The sequence below is a fragment of the Eurytemora carolleeae genome, unplaced genomic scaffold (assembly GCF_000591075.1).
Source record: "Eurytemora carolleeae unplaced genomic scaffold, Eaff_2.0 scaffold773, whole genome shotgun sequence".
In the NCBI taxonomy this organism is placed as follows: Eukaryota; Metazoa; Arthropoda; class Copepoda; order Calanoida; family Temoridae; genus Eurytemora; species Eurytemora carolleeae.
This window is the reverse complement of record NW_019396899.1, coordinates 77,225-96,723: the sequence shown is the minus strand read 5'-3', so window position 1 is coordinate 96,723 and position 19,499 is coordinate 77,225. Positions and strand designations below refer to the sequence as shown.

The 19,499-nt window shown below is 31.2% G+C and overlaps 1 protein-coding gene across 1 annotated transcript in view; it reads right to left on the bottom strand.

Moving 5' to 3' along the window:
- Positions 1-389: 389 nt before the first annotated feature.
- Positions 390-19,499, bottom strand: part of LOC111709913 (nephrin) — a 46,363-nt gene continuing 27,253 nt past the window's right edge. The window contains exons 11-22 of the mRNA XM_023483855.1: positions 18,534-18,617; positions 14,068-14,161; positions 10,858-11,015; positions 10,162-10,270; positions 9,930-10,022; positions 7,545-7,596; positions 6,169-6,210; positions 4,184-4,236; positions 3,620-3,682; positions 2,228-2,336; positions 1,176-1,223; positions 390-832 (exon numbers count right to left, since the gene is read on the bottom strand). Coding sequence (XP_023339623.1) covers positions 451-832; positions 1,176-1,223; positions 2,228-2,336; positions 3,620-3,682; positions 4,184-4,236; positions 6,169-6,210; positions 7,545-7,596; positions 9,930-10,022; positions 10,162-10,270; positions 10,858-11,015; positions 14,068-14,161; positions 18,534-18,617 — 1,287 coding nt within the window. The 3' untranslated portion in view covers positions 390-450. The remainder of the gene's footprint in view (positions 833-1,175; positions 1,224-2,227; positions 2,337-3,619; positions 3,683-4,183; positions 4,237-6,168; positions 6,211-7,544; positions 7,597-9,929; positions 10,023-10,161; positions 10,271-10,857; positions 11,016-14,067; positions 14,162-18,533; positions 18,618-19,499) is intronic.

Sequence of the window (19,499 nt, the reverse complement as noted above, 5' to 3'; positions counted from 1 at the left end):
TTTTACATGAAAATGTACATGCATTCCTTCAAATATTTGAAATAAAAACATGGCATTTGTGAATTTTTTATTTAAGATTAATCTTTGGGACAGGGAATGGTGGGGGTTGGACCGCAATTTAGAGCTTATATAAACGATCTAATATAATTTGGGACACCCTCTAAGTTTTCCATAAGCTTAAAAGATCAAAACTGATCCAAAATAAATCATAGATATATCAATTTAGCATAGAAATGAATATCCAGCCATTCGCTATGGTTAAAAACCTATTGAAAAAACATGTGATGTGGTTTTACTAGAATTCGATTTGGTCAAAATATGCAACTATTTTCATATTATTTAAATCATAGATTTAGTAAAATCTACACCTCTCAACGTTAGCGGCGACAAATCTTTGCACAATATATTTTGTACATATATAATAAACATTTATAAACTTTTGATAACAAATCACATATAATTTGGATTAATTTTAATATTTATATTTCTTACGGATGGGTTTAGTATCTTTCCTTTGAATTGTTTTCGCTCGAAATCACTGAACGTGTCTGTGTCTTCATCTGGAGAATAAATTTTGTAATCATCTTCTTTAAATGCCTCATTATTGGTGTACTCATCACCGTGCAACAGATATTGAGAGTCCGGCGTGCCGGTACATGACCGCAGGAATCTCCCATCAGATATGCCTGGCTCTGGCTCTGTGGAGTCTAATAACCGGGGTTTTCCCGCATTTTTCTGTCCTTGCCGCTCTAACTGGTTTGGTTTGGAAAGGAGAGATGAAGAAGTTAAAATTGGTGTTTCTCTTGATTTTTCAAGCAGATTAGTACTTAACCTGCAAAATGGAACATTAACAATTGGTAATTGATCTGCAGAGATTGAAATTAAACTTTTGAATGAGATATTTCATATTGACAAAACATGAACAAGATATCTTCTAGTGGGACTCTTTTAACTTAAAAATAGGTAAATAATTCGTCTAAATGAAAGATTGTTTTAAGCCCAATGTAAATTACAGAAAATAAGGATTAGTTCTTTCTGAAAAGATACATATATTCCAACCTTGGCATAAATTTATATCCATAAAAAACCATGTAAGTTGTACAATGTAATGTACATTTAGGATGTTTTCCAGCACATTAGTTCCAGAATTTAAAAAGTTTAAAAAGTACACTCACCGAATCTCCATTTCTTCGTCAGATGGCATTGACTCTCCCCGGTGCCTCCTGGTAATTCATTATCAAATATTGAATACTAGCCTTATAGGGCGCTTCGCGCCCATCTTCTAAATTAATTGTGAACATGTTCTCTTTGTGTACATCGTAAAACAAAACAAAAATAATTCGCGGATTTTCACAAAAAATTTCGTGAATTTTTAAAATTTTCAAAAATTTAATGAAGATCGAATTTTGATGGAGACAAATATTTAAAATTTTGATCATTCATAAACCTTCACTGTGGGCATGTGATGTCCCACAAAAAATGTGGGCCGTTTTGACGTTTATTGGATACAAACAAACAAACAGACAAACACAGAAACACTCAGACAAGCCAAATTTATATATAGATTTCACCAAGACAATAATCAATTCATAAATAGGTTAACTTTTAATTATGAAATGAACTAACCACTTGTTATGATCTTTTAAAAACCGAAAAACAAAACAACCATTTAATAGGTTTTTAAAAAACAATCGTTTTTGTTTTATGAAAAATAATTAAAATTTGTGTCCAGGAAAATAAGTTTGTTACTGTTGTCTTAAATGTTTGTTTTTTTATCAAGAGATATAACATGAATGTTTTCTGACCTTAGATCTAAGGGTTTCCTATAAAAGGTTGGTAACGATCGTCAATAATTGATCATGAATTCGTTAACAAAACAAACAACTTCATCGTTTTTTTTATGTAAAACCAATCTTTTCAAAAACAATCGTTTTTAATAACGACTGTTTCGTTTTTACGTTTTTAAAACAAAACGATCCATCCCTAGTCCCAACACAATTTTAAGTGGTCCTAAATTAAATGCATTACATACCCAATCATTAATATTATAACCCTGTAGCCCTTTTTTAAAAGTCACTTATACAGAGCACCGCAACTGAGAATGATCAATTTTTTTGGGAATGTAAAAAATGAAAATTAACAGATTTAAGCTTGGTACAAGGTTTAACAAGTACCATTGTGAATTAGGTATTTTACTTTTAAAGTCTGTAAATATTTGATGATATCCCTGGCTAGTATGAGCAGAAGGATGATGATGATTATGATGAGCAGTGTTGAAGTTACTCCCAGTATTATTCCTAGTGGAACCTCTGCTCTGTCTGCTTCCTCTACGCCATCTAATTGATCAATCAATTTATCAAATAATCAATTATAAAGCTAATCAATTAATTAACTAATTAATCAATCAATTGATTAATTAATCAATGAATTAATAAATTTATTAATTTATCAATTAATTAATCAATTAATCAATCAATTAATTAATCAATTAATTAATCAATTAATTAATCAATTAATTAATCAATTAATTAATCAATTAATCAATCAATTAATCAATTAATCAATTAATTAATTAATCAATTAATCAATTAATTAATTAATCAATTAATCAATTAATTAATTCATCAATTAATCAATTATTATTTATGATTTTGAATTTTAATGCATACCAGAAAATTTAAAGAAATTGTAATATGCCTGCACAATTGTCTTTTTTCTTGAAAATTGATATTGTAATATTGGCTTTGCCAAAACTTTTAAACATTTGCTTAAAATTGAAGAAAGAAATATATAAGAGCTCGGCTTTCAGAGCACTTTGCGCCCATTTTGTGGTAATAATTTTAAACAAATTTAAACAATCCTTGCTTTTTCTTTGAAATAGTAACACTAAAAATTTCGTGGATTTTTCTGTTAACATTGATGGATTTCTAAATTCTAAATAAGTCAACATTTTTTCAAGAAAAAATTTCTCAATTTCAATTTCAATTCAACTATCAAGAAACCTTCTCTTGGGACATGTCAGACAATCAGAAAAGTCAAATTTTTATATTAAAAATCAAAATTAAGGAATGTTTACAAAATCATATTTGTATTTCTAAAGTGTATTTGTAATAAAAAACGGTTTCCCCTCAAGTTAAATCCTACCAAATCTGAAAAAGTAAAACTGAAAACTAAAATTAATTTTTAAACTCCGGAATTCTTTGAAGTCTGATAACTTGAACAAAATTTCTTGGAATTCTTTTAAATTAATTGAAACAAAACCTCCCCGCTTTCTAAAGGATGAAAAATATTTCTGAAGTTTGGTTGCAGCGTTATTTTGGAAGAGTGGGGGTAGATAGGCATGTGGCAAATATACATTAAAAAATTATTATAGAAACAATTTTACCTACAGGTTACAGGATGTTTCTTTTGAGCAATTGAGCGAAAATGATATATTTTACTGTATATTTTTAATCATATTTTTGGGGTTCACCCCTTCCCCTATTTCATATTTGCACAGATATTTAAAATTAATATACAACCTTTTCGACAACACAAGCATTTGAAGCGGTATTTTGTGACACACATGCATACATTGGGGTTTTATATAAACAAAATTAATTATTGTTAAATTCTAAACCTGATAAAACTGCTGCTGCTAATTTTGAAGTACTACTTTCAATCTCAATCACACTGCTCCGTCCTAAACAAGAAAATTTAAATTTTTTGTTGTTGCAAATTTGCAATTTTTTAGTAGATTCTAAAATTAGAGGATAAGAGTCCTTTATTAGGTGAAAAAACATTTAGTTGATTTATCTCGATAAAAAAAACATTTTAGACAACATCAGTAACTTATCTTCTTAAAAAAAGAAGGAAATTAATTGTAAAAAAACACAGATTCATGAGAAACATTTTTTTTCAAAAACTATCGTTTAACAAAAACGATCATAAAAAAACGATCGTTTAACGTTTTTTAAAGTTAAAAGGGTGTGGTTCGTTTTAGATCGATTTAGAAATAACGAAAAACGGTTGGACTTCTGGATACAAATAATATTAATATAATTATAATTAATATTATATAATTAATATTAATATAAGAATGACAGGTTCTTTAAAGAGCCTTCTCATATTTTACAGTTTCTGACAACCATTAAATACAGATTTACTTAAATTCATAGTTCAAAATGTTTTTAGAATAAATTACCTTTTGCATTTGAGGAGTAGATGGTCATAGTTAGGTGCTGAGCAGGTTCTAATCTAGATAGATTGAAAGGTTTAGTAAATTAACACAATTTTTTTTGCAAAAATAGTTTTTTTTTCAAAAGACTTTTTTTGTGAGAACGATTTATAGATTCTGATTAAACAAATATAAAAATGACTTTATTAATATCCTGAGTTTTCTTAAACAATATTTTTAAATATCTTTATTTTTCAAACAAATACTTTTATTTAAATATTTTGGTTGGTTTAAAGTGATAATTCTTTTAAGTTAAAGTGTATTTTTAAAGTTTGTTTTAATCTTCTTTTATCCGTTTCATCAGGACAACTTGGCATCATTATAAAACATTTTGAAGAGAAAACATCAGACAACTTGTTTTTAGAAACCAAATTAGCTTCTTTTGTAATTTCCCAATATTCAGTATTCAGTCCTTAAACTAATTTATGTCCCAAAAATTTTGACCTGATCCCATTGGGATTGGGATTATATTGACCCCTGCGGATATCAGCTTTTTCTCTTAAAACAATGAAACAATAATTATTTTTGTGGATTTGAATTGCGATTTTATGGGAGTTTTAAGAAAATTAAACTTTTTCTGTAATTCTGAGCATCTATAATAAACCTTCCCTGGGGTCATGTGAGGCCACACACCAAATTTGAACCTGATCGGTTCAGACATTTATGACGTTTATTGGATACAAACGGACAGAAAAAGAGAGATAGACAAGTGCTTTTTTCTATATTTAGATCTAAAGATTAAGAACGTTATTTTGGGTTTGTTTTTGAAAAGGTCTAAAAAATAATTGTGTTAGGTATTTCTGACAAAATGTCATAGATTATTAGCAATACAGATAGAACATTATATCTTAGTATAGTTCTTTTGTTTGTTTACAATAGCCCTGAGGCAGAGGCCCAAAGGAGGGATGCGGATGGTCTTTCTCTCTGTCTTGCAAATGCAATTCAACGCTGCCTGCGTGGAACTTCTTAACGTACTTTATCTATATTACAATGGGCCTCTGTATTCATAACAAACATTGATAGCTGTTGAGATCGTGTCTATTGGTTTGGCATCGATAGATTACAAGCTTGTGTCCGTGTTGAAATAAATAGCTGACGAGATCGTTTCTATTGGTTTGGCATCGATAGATTACAAGCTTGTGTCTGTGTTGACATTGATAGCTGACTCCCATCCCCCTTCAAGCGATGTATTTAAAGTAATTTTTACGACTAATTTTTTATTTTTGTAATGTGTCAATTTCTGAAATGCACAATTAAAAACGGTTGAAGCTTTTTTAACATGACACAGATTGGGTGAAATGCGAATTGGATTTTATTTGCGCGCAATTGCGAGCCTTGTACTTCCCCGCAATTTTGCAATTCCGCGAAACGGAATTCCGATTAGAAACCCTAGAAACAGTGGGTAAAACATACTTTTGAAATAGCAGCACGTTGCTTAGGCAACTAAATTCGAAATCTAGAAACATTGCAAAAAATTTCAATCGGAAATTTTGCTCCCAATATTTACGTTTAAGAACTTAACTGCATGCACTATGCAGGCATTTAGCATTCAGATACACAGATTTAAGATATTTAAGATAACAGGATTTGACGATAAGGTTGGGAGGTGAAACAGGATTTGACGATAAGGTTGGGAGGTGAAACAGGATTTGACGATAAGGTTGGGAGGTGAAACAGGATTTGACGATAAGGTTGGGAGGTGAAACGTTCTTCACTTAAAAGTATCCTCCACAGAGGTAATCAATCAAAGATTGAAATTAAGTGTAACTCTGAATATTTAACTCACTAAAATCAAATTCAAATCTACAATTATTTATCAATCAATTATGAGTCCTTGGAAATAATTGCGTTTTATGGCAAAACATCACAATTGAAAAAAATTAATTTTCTGTAAAAAACAGAAAGATATCCCTTTGATCCTTGATCACTGATCAGTCAATATTTAAAATTACCTCTTTACAGTGAAGGCTGGTGCGCCAGTGTTGGATATATTCCTGATAAAATGTATTCCTCAATAAATTATTTTCAATAATTTTATCTCTCAAAAAAATACATTCTCAATAATAAAAAGTGAGGGATATGGGACGGGAGGAGCGGACAAGTAAAATGTTTGAATGATGAACGCTTAAAATTGACCATAACCTTTTTTAAATTGTAGAATTAGATGTCTGTCTCCACGACATATTCTATTGAAAAGGGAACCTGTAAATGTGTTACAATCTCTTTCTCAACCCTCCCTTTCTCTATTTTTTTTTTGCAAAATACTATAATTTTAACTTTTAGAGAAGTAATAATTTAATGAATTTGTGTAACAATTTTTTAAAATTTTAAAGTCTTTGATCAAGGAATATTAAATCAAATAGCTATTGCATTATAGCATTATTTGTTAAATTTTTTGTATTTCACTTTTTTACATTTTCCAACCTTTATTGCCTTTTTTAAAACCTACTTTTGACTTTAAACATGTGGGGGTGGGATACAAAAGCCCTTCCCCCCCGGGTTAGCTACACACATAAAGATTCATGGATTACTTTAAGCAGAGTAAACTAGTGCATTGAATAAAATGATTTAAATAATAAAAAATGTAATTTATAATCTACTACCTGAAGGGCACGACTTTGCCCGTGGAAAAAAAATAATAAAATTTAAGAGAAAAAAAATCATAGAATTTTTTAGCCTATGAAACCCCCTGGCCACCCATGAGTGTCCACAGAAAAGTTCAGCCCAATCGGTCCAGCCGTTTGGCCGGCTATACGCAACATGTATATAAATCTCTTGTTTTATTATATTAGTAAATGAAATAAATACAGGGGGGGGGGATGAAAATCTACATTCCGTAATAAATAGCTGGTTTTTCCTAAATGAATAAATTTCATTGAATCCCGCTAATAATCTTAACACTTGACGTGGATTTAACGGTTCTGTCAATATTTCAGAAAGCTGTAACTTTCGATCACAATTTGACCCATTAAACACATTTTTTAGTCTTTTGTCTAAAATACTTTTTGGTCAGCATATGCATTTTGAAGGAAAAAGTAAAGAATAAACAAATCCGTAAGGTAAAAGATTGTTGAATTATAGACCAAAACACGTTTGATTTCAAATAGAAAAAACCAAATATGCTGCTCACTCTGGTTAGTCCGGAGTGACTTAACATTATGTTAAAAACCATTTAAAACAGAAAACCAGCTTTGTACAATGAGTGTCATTTTCTCTCACTAGCTGAGAGAAAATAATAATTAGATCAGTTTTAATAGGTTGATTTTATCAAAAGAAAAGTTTTTTTTTAATGAAAAAAATTGAAGGTTTGACTATTGAGGTTCTATCCCTGATGAGAGTAAAAGGAGAACTGTTATAAACTTCCAGATGAAATACTTGATCTAAAACAGATACTCATTTTATACACAGATAAACAGATATACTCATTTTGTTACACAGATAAACAGATAATGAGAACAGAGATAAATATGCAGATAAACAGATAAACAGATAAACAGATAAACAGATACACTGATACACAGATACACAGATACACAGATAAACAGATGTACAGATTAACAGAAAACCATATAAACAGATACACAGATAAACAGATACACAGATACACAGATAATCAGTTTCACAGAGACACAGATAATCAGTTACACAGATACACAGATACACAGATAAACTGAAAACAGATATGCAGATACACAGATACACAGATAAACTTAAAACAGATAAACAGAAAAACAGGTAATAAACGAATTAACAAGCTGTTGAACATAACGACAAAAAAACTGACAGATAAACTGAAAACATATAAATATTTAATCAAATACAGACCCGATATTTGAATTGGCCGCTGTCTCAAAAAAAATGAGTTTAACGCTATTCTTGCTGGGGGTTTTATTCAATTTTTGGTAATTTGCAACTTTTTTGCAGATTCTAAAAGTATTGCATAAGAGCTTTCCAATGATGTATCATTTGTCATATTTGGACAGCGATAAAAAATTCAATTTTTGCAAATTTGCAATTTTTTTGCAGATTCTAAAAGTAGAGCACAAGAGCTTTCCAATGATGTATCATTTGTCATATTTGGACATCGAACATGGGATTTAGAGGGGGGGGGGGGCAAATTGACCCTCCCCCAGCATATCCTGGTTTTCAAGTACCCAAGCAGAGATAGGGTTAAAAGTAAAAATTGTAAAGATATTTTTTTTCAAATACATAAATACAATAGAGCTAGTATTTAGCCAGAAGCCATCCGTCAATATGTACTGATTTCCTTCAAGATTCCCCCTGGACATGTTGTGGGCCAGGGTTTTCAGGTCGGGTCCCATCACCTGAAGGGTGTTGGAAAAAAACCACCGCATTTATTTCTTTCAAAGGATAAATTATTATCTGATCATAATGAAATTAATGTCACTGGTTAGTTCTGCTGTGAATTACGACTTTATTTATCTTTATTTATCCTTGTGTCTTTCTTAAAAACTTAATACTATTTGACCAGGGTTTCTTAAAAACCAGCCAGTGACTTGATACTATTTGACCAGGGTTTCTTAAAAACCAGCCAGTGACTTGATACTATTTGACCAGGGTTTCTTAAAAACCAGCCAGTGACTTGATACTATTGACCGGGGTTTCTTAAAAACCAGCTAGTGACTTGATACTATTTGACCGGGGTTTCTTAAAAACCAGCCAGTGACTTGATACTATTTGACCAGGGTTTCTTAAAAACCAGCCAGTGACTTGATACTATTGACCGGGGTTTCTTAAAAACCAGCTAGTGACTTGATACTATTTGACCGGGGTTTCTTAAAAACCAGCCAGTGACTTAATACTATTTGACCAGGGTTTCTTAAAAACCAGCCAGTAAATTGATACAATTGACCGGGGTTTCTTAAAAACCAGCCAGTGACTTGATACTTTTTGACCGGGGTTTCTTAAAAACCAGCCAGTGACTTAATACTATTTGACCGGGGTTTCTTATAAACCAGACAGTGACTTAATACACTTAATACTATTTGACCAGGATTTACGATAAAAAAGAGATCAGATAAGGTACAGAAAATTCAAAATACATTTTAGAAAGCTGTTAATCTCAGCTTTCGTCAGAAGCCAAGAACAACTTTCTACTGTAAGTCTAGGGTTTAAACAGATGAACAGATAAACAGATAAATGGATACAAGGATAAACAGATGAAAACAAATCAACACGTCAACAGATAAAAAAATAAACAGATATTTACAGAAAAACAAATGAACATATGAACAGATAAACTGATGAACTGATGATAAGATAAACAGATAAACAGATGACAAAATTAACTAATACACAGATAAACTGATAAACAGATAAACAGATAAAAAGATAAACAAATTAACAGGTAAACAGATTAACAGATTAACAGATTAACAGATAACCAGTTAAACATATAAAAAGATAAAAAGATTAACAAATAAACTTATAAACAGATACACAGATAAACAGATAAACAGATAAACAGATAAACAGATAAACAGATAAACAGATAAACAGATAAACAAATAAACAAGTAAACAGATAAACAGATGAACAGATGAACAGATTAACAGATAAACAGATAATCAGATACACAGATAACCAGAAACACGTATAAACAGATACACAGACAAGCAGATACACAGATAAACAGATAAACAGATGAACAAATAAACAGATAAACAGATGAACAGTTAAACATATGATTTACCTAGCCCTCCATCCCAGGCAGGATTGCAAGAAATATCCATCCAAGAAACAGATTGATTTAAGATTTTACATTGAGTAGGAGGGTCTGGGATACCTAATAATGTTTTTGATTATTTCTCACGTCAAACTAAGTAAATTGCATGTTGCATTGTACTGCAGACTAAGTAAATTGCACGTTACATTGCACTGCAGACTATTTGTGAACTAAATTAAATTAAATAATAATAATAGACCTATTTCTACAGCAGTCCATGAGCAAGGTTTCTGCATTTCTCCAATACTGTTTATTGCAAAACATTCCAGGGTTCCCTCCGTCTCTATTGTGGATAAATCGAGGAACCCCTGAAAGAGAAAAAATAAATGAAAACTTATTAATGGCCAAAATGCTTAATTTTGCAATCACTCTTTGCAACAATTACTAAGGTAAAGTAAAACAGACGAAAAACAAAATCCGTTTTGGTACTGGTTTAAATTTCTTTTCCGATTGATCAAAATCCGCAAATTTACACGTTCTTTAAAATCGTTATTGCTAGGATGAAAAATGTGTACAGTAGGGTGTAAAATTTGAGTAGGAAGTTGCAAACTACTCCTTGATCCAGGGGCTGTTGAGCTTTAAAATCTTTGTATATCCGGGAACATAAGAAAGTGTAAATGGATTGCCTTAAGTAAAAGCATATTAGCAAACGCTGAAGTATTCCCGTTGTTTTTAGCTGTAGCATAATTGCCACAGCTGAGCTGGGAATTTATAATAGGATATACTTAATCCCGTTCGGTTAATTGATCTGTAGATTAATAACAAGAGGAGAACAGGCATTATTTAATCTGGAGATTAAGAAAAAAAGGAGATCAAACATTAATCCCGATATCCACCATTCAAAAGTTTCCAGGTCTGTTTAGTTATAGTATCATACGAATCTTGATTTGTATACCTCAGTTTGATTTAAGAGTTTAAATTCTTGTCCAGTAGTATTAATGGACCAGTAGTAGGACGAAGGTTGAGGATTAGAGTCTACGGAGCAGGTTAGGTTTCTCCGGGATCTAATTGGAACTAGATGAGATCCTTTGCTTCTACTACACCTCGGTGCATCTAGCAAAGAAAAAAACTATGTTTAAAAGTAAAAATTAAAAAAAATCTATTTTTCTTATCCTTAATTAATGTCCACCTGATGCCGTTGGATCCATTTTAATCATGGAATTTGGCAAGATGAAAAAGTTGAATTTACAAAAATTAAAATGCACACGTCACAGACCATCATGTTGAAAAGATAGGAATTAGAAAATTTAGAAAACTAGGCTTTTAGGGCGCTCAACTTCTATTTAAATTGTGAACATGTTCTTTTTGTTTACATTTTAAAACAAAGAAGAAAAAAATGTTGCGGATTAAAAAAAAAAAATTTGCGGATTTCCAAGAATCAAATTTTTTTACAAAATTAAATCCTTTAAAACACATCTTTTAAAATTCTTATCATTCATAAAACTTTTTTGTGGGACATCACGTGACCACAGGGAAGGTTTATGAATGATCAAAATTTCAAATATTTGTCTCCATCAAAATTCGATCTTCATTATTTTTTTGAAAATTTTGAAAATCCACGAAATTTTTTGTGAAAATCCGCGAATTATTTTTGTTTCGTTTTACGATGTACACAAAGAGAACATGTTCACAATTAATTAAGAAGATGGGCGCGAAGCGCCCTATAAGGCTAGTATCCTAATATTCCATAAAGATTATTTTTGGAAAAAATCCGCAAAACTGAATGTCGTAAATTCGCAATTTTACTTCTGGTTTAATTGTTTCAGCAAGGCTTTCCATGAATAGATGGAGGACATTTTAAATGAAATAATAATTTGAAATTTTAATAGCGTTATTTTATGGCTAGAACATTTTAGGATTTAATAGAATTAATCTACAATGATAACCAGAAAACTGTAGAATAGGAAGACGAAGAAGCAATTCTGAAGTGCATTTGATGTTGTTACAAAGCAGCAAATAGTTTGACTAGTAAGCTATTAAATCACTTATTCAGTGAAATTGGTCTGGTAACACTGCACAATTGTAGCATCTCATGTTAAATGGACTATTTAAAGTCATAACTTGAGTCTAAAAGTCGACTTTCAATTTCAGAGCTTTCTGGTATTAATAGCTGTTTTGATGTTTTTTCTTATTTTGAAAAAAAAGGAACTGAGTTTTTGCCACAAACTCAAACTTTCTAATCCTTATATCGTTGCAACCTTCATGTGTAAACCTTTGATAATTCAGCCTTAAATTATTTAATCTAACAGAATTTATAGTTTTAAATATTAAAGGTCTACGACATTGGGTTGCAACGATATTGAAGTTAGAAATTACAGAGTTTGTGGCAAAAACTCAATTTCTTTCTTTATATAACAGGAAAATTGCAATTTATGAAAATTTCACGAGCTATGTTTATGCCATGTAACTTCATAAAAGGATTGAGAGGAATTAATTAAGATGGGGAAGGGGGGGGGGAGGGTGTAATAAATATTTATTATCTGACATCTTCCCCTCTCTCCCCCCCCCTCCCCTCCTCCCGTGCATAATATATTTGTTTATAACTAGGGAATAAAATATGAATAAGTTATGAAGGGAGAGAGAAAATAATTTGATATAAATATGATAACAGAGGATTCACAGAGGATGCTTATAGAAAATGCCTTACTCCGATAAATACTTTTAGGTCAGTACCAATCTAGGTACAACTCATTCTCGAACTCCAGTTTCTCCAATAATACCTTGGTCAGTATCAATCCGGAAATGAGTCTATCAGTATTCTCAAGTATTTGTTTTAAAAGATACAATTCAATCTTGAACTAAAGGTTCCTCAGTTATTTCAAAGTCAATATCAATCCTGATATGACTTAGCCTGTATTCTCAGGTATCTGCCTTACAAGATACAATTCACTGTAATCTATATCTATCTTTCAAGAAAGTGATTCAGACCCCTTTCTTTTGCTAAATGAGGAACAATTTCTCTAACATTGTAATCAAAGCGGAGTATTATTCCAACTAACGTATATTTTGAGTTCTATGATACAGTTTACATTAATGAATGTAATTACAAGTTTTACATAGTTATATATAAGCGTATGTAAGCTTAATCACAATACAGGTTTGACATAGTTATTTACAATCCCATTGAGGTAATAATGTACAACATAATAAATCTAGGTGTGTTCAGGTTTACAGATATGGAGATTGCTAAGATATTTATTACATACAGAGTATACTGAGGGTACAGAGGACACAAGGGATACAGAAGATACAGAGAATATAGAGAATACTAAGGATATTGACAACTCCAGGACAATAATAAAATCAATCTGTGTATCCATGTATTCTGTTTCCTATAGACTTGGATAATAAATATATCAACACTAAACATCAGACACAATACTACTATACTAGTTTTTACATAAATAATGGTTTATTTAAGGAAATGTTCTAACATTTAATGTAAAATATTGCTATGTATAACCAAAACAAGAGAGTCAATGCTTTAAGTTTAAACTTTCCAGGGCCGAGCTTCTTTCTTCTGTCTACAGAAATTTGCATACTTTTCCCTTTTCTTTTTGTTTATTGTATAACAGAAGTGATAGATGTCGTAACCAGACACTGGACAGACTTACCAATTATAAGAGCGTTGTGTATTTTTCAAAACCAGATAAATCTTGTTGTTAATAGGATTTTGAAACATATACAATGAGGACCAGGAAACCGTCATCTTTGTTCTTCATTTTACTTTAGAAATATCCCGTAGGATTTATGATTTACTAGTTGCGAGTAAGATACTTCTGCAGAGCTTACATTTCTTTCAAATCGGCCAAGCTGATTTTTTTATCATAAGAAAAAAAAAATACATCTTTGTTGTGTTTGCAGCTAGTAAGTTGCTGTCCAAATGCTTTTAATTACTTGTTACAACGCACTGTTAACTCCCGGTCATTTTAAGAAACGGACTGACATATATAAATCAGTTAGAGAGACCTGTACAGTACACATACAGATTATGCCAGGCCACAGGGGTCAGTACACAGAATGAACCAGCCCCTTGTAGGGAAATTCACTAAAACTTCAATTTCAACACCAACCGCATCCAAGAAAATTATAAAAAAAAACTTACATAGAATATTGAGATGAATCTTATTACTGTATCCGTCTCCCTGAATGTTGCTGGCCCGACATCCATACTCTCCTCCTGCCATCAATCCAACCTTCTAAACATACAGCCATGTTGTCTTTTCGAAATATGTTGCGGCATTCGTTAGAGTACACTGTTTTAAACAAGGAGAATTGAATACAAGGAGGGGGCAATAATGTTTCCGTACAATTTGCTGTGACGTTTTTTGACTGCTGAAGAACTTGTTTTTGCGCAACAACAATAACAAAGATTGTAAACAATAACACAAATGATAAACAGACATCTGGCGCATCTCTGGCGTTAGATGAAGATTCACCGTATACTAACTCATGTTTGTTTACTCTAGATCGGCTGCCTTTATTATTGTTGTTAAGCAAAAAGCTGTATTCAATTCTCCTTGGTTTTAAAAATATGTTAACTCATCGTGCACCAGGTCCAGTCAGATGAGCATGCATATGCAAAGTATAGCCAGGCCCTGAATTTTATTTGTTAAGCATAATTCTTCGAACAATTCTTGGGATTTCAAAATGTGTTTATTTTGTGTGCACTATTGCACTGTATTTTGTTCAAATTTAAATTTATTATAGGAAATCTTAAATCTTCATTACAACAAATTCCTTTATCGTTTTGAGTTACAAATAAATTGTCCCAGTCCAGTGATAACCAGAAAATGTCTTCTTTTATATTTATTCAGGAGAACAAACAGAAAATAAATCTGTAAATGACTGAACGTAGACAACAATCGTTCCATACATTTTTAAGTATTTTGAATCAATTTGGAATCAGAGCAAACTTAATAAGAGTGCAATTATTTAGTGTTAAAAATCTTTTCCTAGATTTCTACACAGTGTTACCCAATAAAGGATGAGACTGAATTATGACGCTCACATAGATTCAGCCTCCTTATAAACAGTCTCATAAATTTTTAAGACAGGGCTGACTTTGAAGTGTCGCAACGCCCTAAGCTTAAATTTTACCGCTCTAACTCACTTTTGCTTTTCTGTAGCCCTTTACATGTACATTTTAGCACTGTAAAGCACTTGTTGTTAGATGTGGTTTTTTAGAAGTTATTGGCAAAATTCTCAACGATTTTTGCTTGAGAGCGTGAGACCATTAAATCGCAGTGCGCTATGAAATAAAATGAAAATATGACGATTTCTAGGTTGAATTATGTCTTCTGTCATTTAAATAGGCTTATTTCATGATTAAGCAAAGAGCAAAACCTGTTTGCAGTTGCAGAGAGTTATGAATATAAGAAAACAGTGTAAACTCCTTACAATATATATACATCTGTCTATATATCCATCTATCTTATCTGAATATTTGTTAAGCATATAATGATAAGAGTAGAACTGGGTTTGACATTAGAGAATAATGATCAACGTATGTAAGATATAATAAATACTAATGGAATTATAGATAGATAGACAGATAAATAAAGATATATATAGATAGATGGAAAGATAGATTTGTAATTACATAGATGGATGAGATACATTGGTATTCCAGTGGCAAACCATTTTCCCAGTATCTACATGGCATATGTACAATAAGCGTCCTATATGTCTTTGAGTGTGTCATTTTTTTAATGAACAAGCAAAAATTCTTACGAAGACTTTCACCAACGTTTGCGTTCCTCTTTCTTGCATAAAATGAGCTTTTAAAAATTGCTTCAGCCTCTATATTTCCTGTGAGCATTTCTTTAAAGGGAGAGACCGGCTAGAAATATTAGTTGAGCTGAAAGTGCAGATTGTAGAGAAAATATTTTGAATTCTTTTGATACCAATGAGATATTTTTACGGGGTACAATTTTGAATTACGAGCGTGAAGTCCTTTATGTTTTCACCAGTTGTTTCAGTCACCAGAAAAAAACATGCTTTCCTATTATTTGAAAAACTAGAAATAAATGTTAACAAAAATATTTTAGAGACTTATTTACTGTTTGGGAACATAATTAATTGATAGAAAGTGTCGAGGAAAGCCATATCGTAAAACCGTAGAAAAATTTGTATAACTTATTTTTAATAAATTAATTTCATTATATTTCTCAACCTGTTTTTATACATGCAACTAGCAAGGGCGTACACAAGTGGGGTCAGTGCCCCCCCCCCCCCGTAGAACTCAGCTACTCAGATATAACACTTTTCAAATCTGAAACTGAAGAGTGAAAAGCATAAAAAAATTAGTTTACTGTTTTTGTCTGCTAGTTTTGTTTGATAGAGAAATAAAGTAGTACTGGCCAGGTAATTGGATTGTATGCGTACCTTTGAAGTATCCAAGATGCCAAATGTTTTAAATTTACAATTCAAACTATGCCCCCCCCCTAGGAGCTCATATATATGTTTCCCCCCCCCCACTCTTGGCAATAGCATAGTATTTGTTACACGTTGTGTCCATGTTATTTTAGTTATTGTATTTTAGTTATTGTATGTAAACTCGGTTCTTTTGCTGACTGAAACAATTGGTGACATATTACAAATAACTTTACGCTCATATTTAAATATTGTCTAGTAGGTATCAAATGAACCCTACAGCTTAACTACCACTCTCGCCGGTCTCTCCCTTTAAACATAAAATAAAAAGTAAATTTTACAGGCGTTCCTTTGTTTTTTTTAGGGAGGGAATTTTTTAAAATGATTTTTTAGAACGAATTTATTTTTAATGCGCGCAGTTATGTTTCACACAGTATTTGGGTCCGGCCATGTTCAATTTTTTTAAAAAACCTAAAATATGACTCGACATAGTTTAAACTAGATATTTTTAGTTTTATGATGTGCAGAGAAAAAGGGGTAATAATCTGTAAAAGCTGAAATTATTACTTCGTCTTGCTGTTCATTAAATCTGTTCTATTTTTATTTTCTTTAAAAAATGAATTTTAGGTTATAATATCTTTACTTTAAAAGAACTCTTTAAGTTTAACTTTGGCATAGTTGTACTATACAGCCTTCACACCCAAACAAAAACTAATATAAACTTTTCTTTTACCATTTTATTGTTAAAACTCAACTGTCACAAGAAGAAGAAGAAGAAGAAGAAGAAAAAGAAGAAGAATAAGAAGAAGAAGAAGAAGAAGAAGAAGAAGAAGAAGAAGAAAAAGAAGAAGAAGAAGAAGAAGAAGAAGAAGAAGAAGAAGAAGAAGAAGAAGAAGAAGAAGAAGAAGAAGAAGAAGAAGAAGAAGAAAAAGCGAAAGGACAGAAAGAATAAAAAACCAGTGACGAAACAACAAAAGCCCATTATATTTTACTATGAAGCCACGCCAGGGCCCACTTAAACATATATTTTTGTAGTAGATGGTCCCTTATATAACTATAAACATCGGCTACACTAAATAGAAGATAGGGATAGATTACTTATCAATTAGACAATCTTAGTTATCCTTAATTTAAAGAGTAGTACCACTGTGATCTCGCCAGGCTACATTTATTGAATAAAACGTGCTGGGTCGACTCTACGCTGGTAGTCTGGACTGGACAGTACAACTGAATGCATATACAGTACATGTTGTACTGACTCGTATCATGCAAAGATTTAGCAATGTAGATGCGATTCACAACGGTGAAAATGTATTAGATAGATATCCATGTTTTTACTTTTGAAATCTGATTTTTAATCGTTGGTTCTGCTGCAGAAAACAATGACAGAATTATTAAAAATAAACACATTTCAAACAAGAAAAGGTGAATTACAACAACTGCAGTTTCTAGTTTAAGTACTTGCTTTTATCAAATTAATAAAATAGTAAATTTTGAAATTTGAAATTAATTTTAACTTAAATCATTGATTTTGATTTGACATTTAGCCTCCTCCTTAAAGAGAAAGTTTAAAATCTGACTAGTTTATGCTCATTTAAACATTATACTAGGCTATTCTAGGCTATCTCTATATTTATTTTAGAAGAGGCATTAATCAAAAAATATTGAAATGAACAGATTACTCGCCTAAATCTTTTATTTTCTATTCTTAATATCTTTGCAACCTCATATCATTTAAATTAGATTTTTCTGCTATGCATTCTGCTAGTTCAGAGAAAAGTAAAAAGTCAAAGGTTTACATTATTAAAGTAACAAAAACATGAGAAAATCAAAGGTTTACATTATTTAAGTAACAAAAACATGAGAAAGTCAAAGGTTTACATTATTAAAGTAACAAAAACATGAGAAAATCAAAGGTTTACATTATTAAAGTAACAAAAACATGAGAAAATCAAAGGTTTACATAAATTGTGTATATTTGCGCATGCACAAACGCGCACAGTTCTAGTCTTGTAAAAATAAATTGACCTACCATCTTTGGATGTACGAAACTGCACTAAAAAAAAACTGACAAAAAACTTTATATTTAATTGTTTAAAACAGTGAGAATACATGTATTTCAATAACCCTGAGGCAGAGGCCCAAAAGGAAAAACGCGCAAGCTCTCTCTCTGTTTTGTCATTCAACACTCCTTACCTGAATTACAAGCGAGGAATCTGTAATAATAATTCCAGCAGAAATATTTTCTTCAACTCTCTCATCATTCATGTACCATTCAACCTGTACATAGATATCTGTAAATACTTTTGTATATTTCATGTACCTGAATATTCAATCTGTACATAGATATGTGAAAAACATACTTTCGTATCATTTATTTACCATGCAACCTGTACAACCGAAATATGTACATAATTTCTTTTCATTCATTTACCATTTAACCTGTATATCTCTCATTTTCATGTACCATTTAACCTGTACATACAATATTTGAACATTCTTGCTTTTCATTGATGTACCATTCAACCTGTACAAACGATATCTGTACATACTTTCTTTTCATTCATGTATCATTCAACATGTACAAACAATATCTGTACATACTTTATTATCATTCATGTACCATTCAATCTGTATATACGATATCTGTACGTGCATATTATACTTTTTTTTCTTCATGTACGCTTCAATCTGACATTTATCTTTTACATAAATATCTATACATATTATACTTTCTTTTAATTCATGTATATGCAATCTGTACAATGTACATAGATATATATACGTATTATACTTTATGTTCACCTACATAATGTACGTTTCAATCTGTTTAATTTGTAGCTGTACATAATTTGACAACCAAGCAATCTACACTTGCAACCAAATAGATTCTAGTACAATAGGTGGCAACGTAGAATTTGTACACTCTCAGTACAGATGTATTCTGACGTCACAAGTGTCAATTCAGTTTTTGTGTCCGACAAAATTATTAATAATAGTGATAGTTTTAGAAAAAAGTGCTTATCTTACAGTAAAATAAGTGCAATTTCATGTGTTCTTTATTTTCTGTTTTTACCCTTTTTTATTTAATCTTGGAAAGCATTTCAACAAATGTGATACAATTTCGTTTTCCTTGTTATATTTGACACTTATGACGTCGTG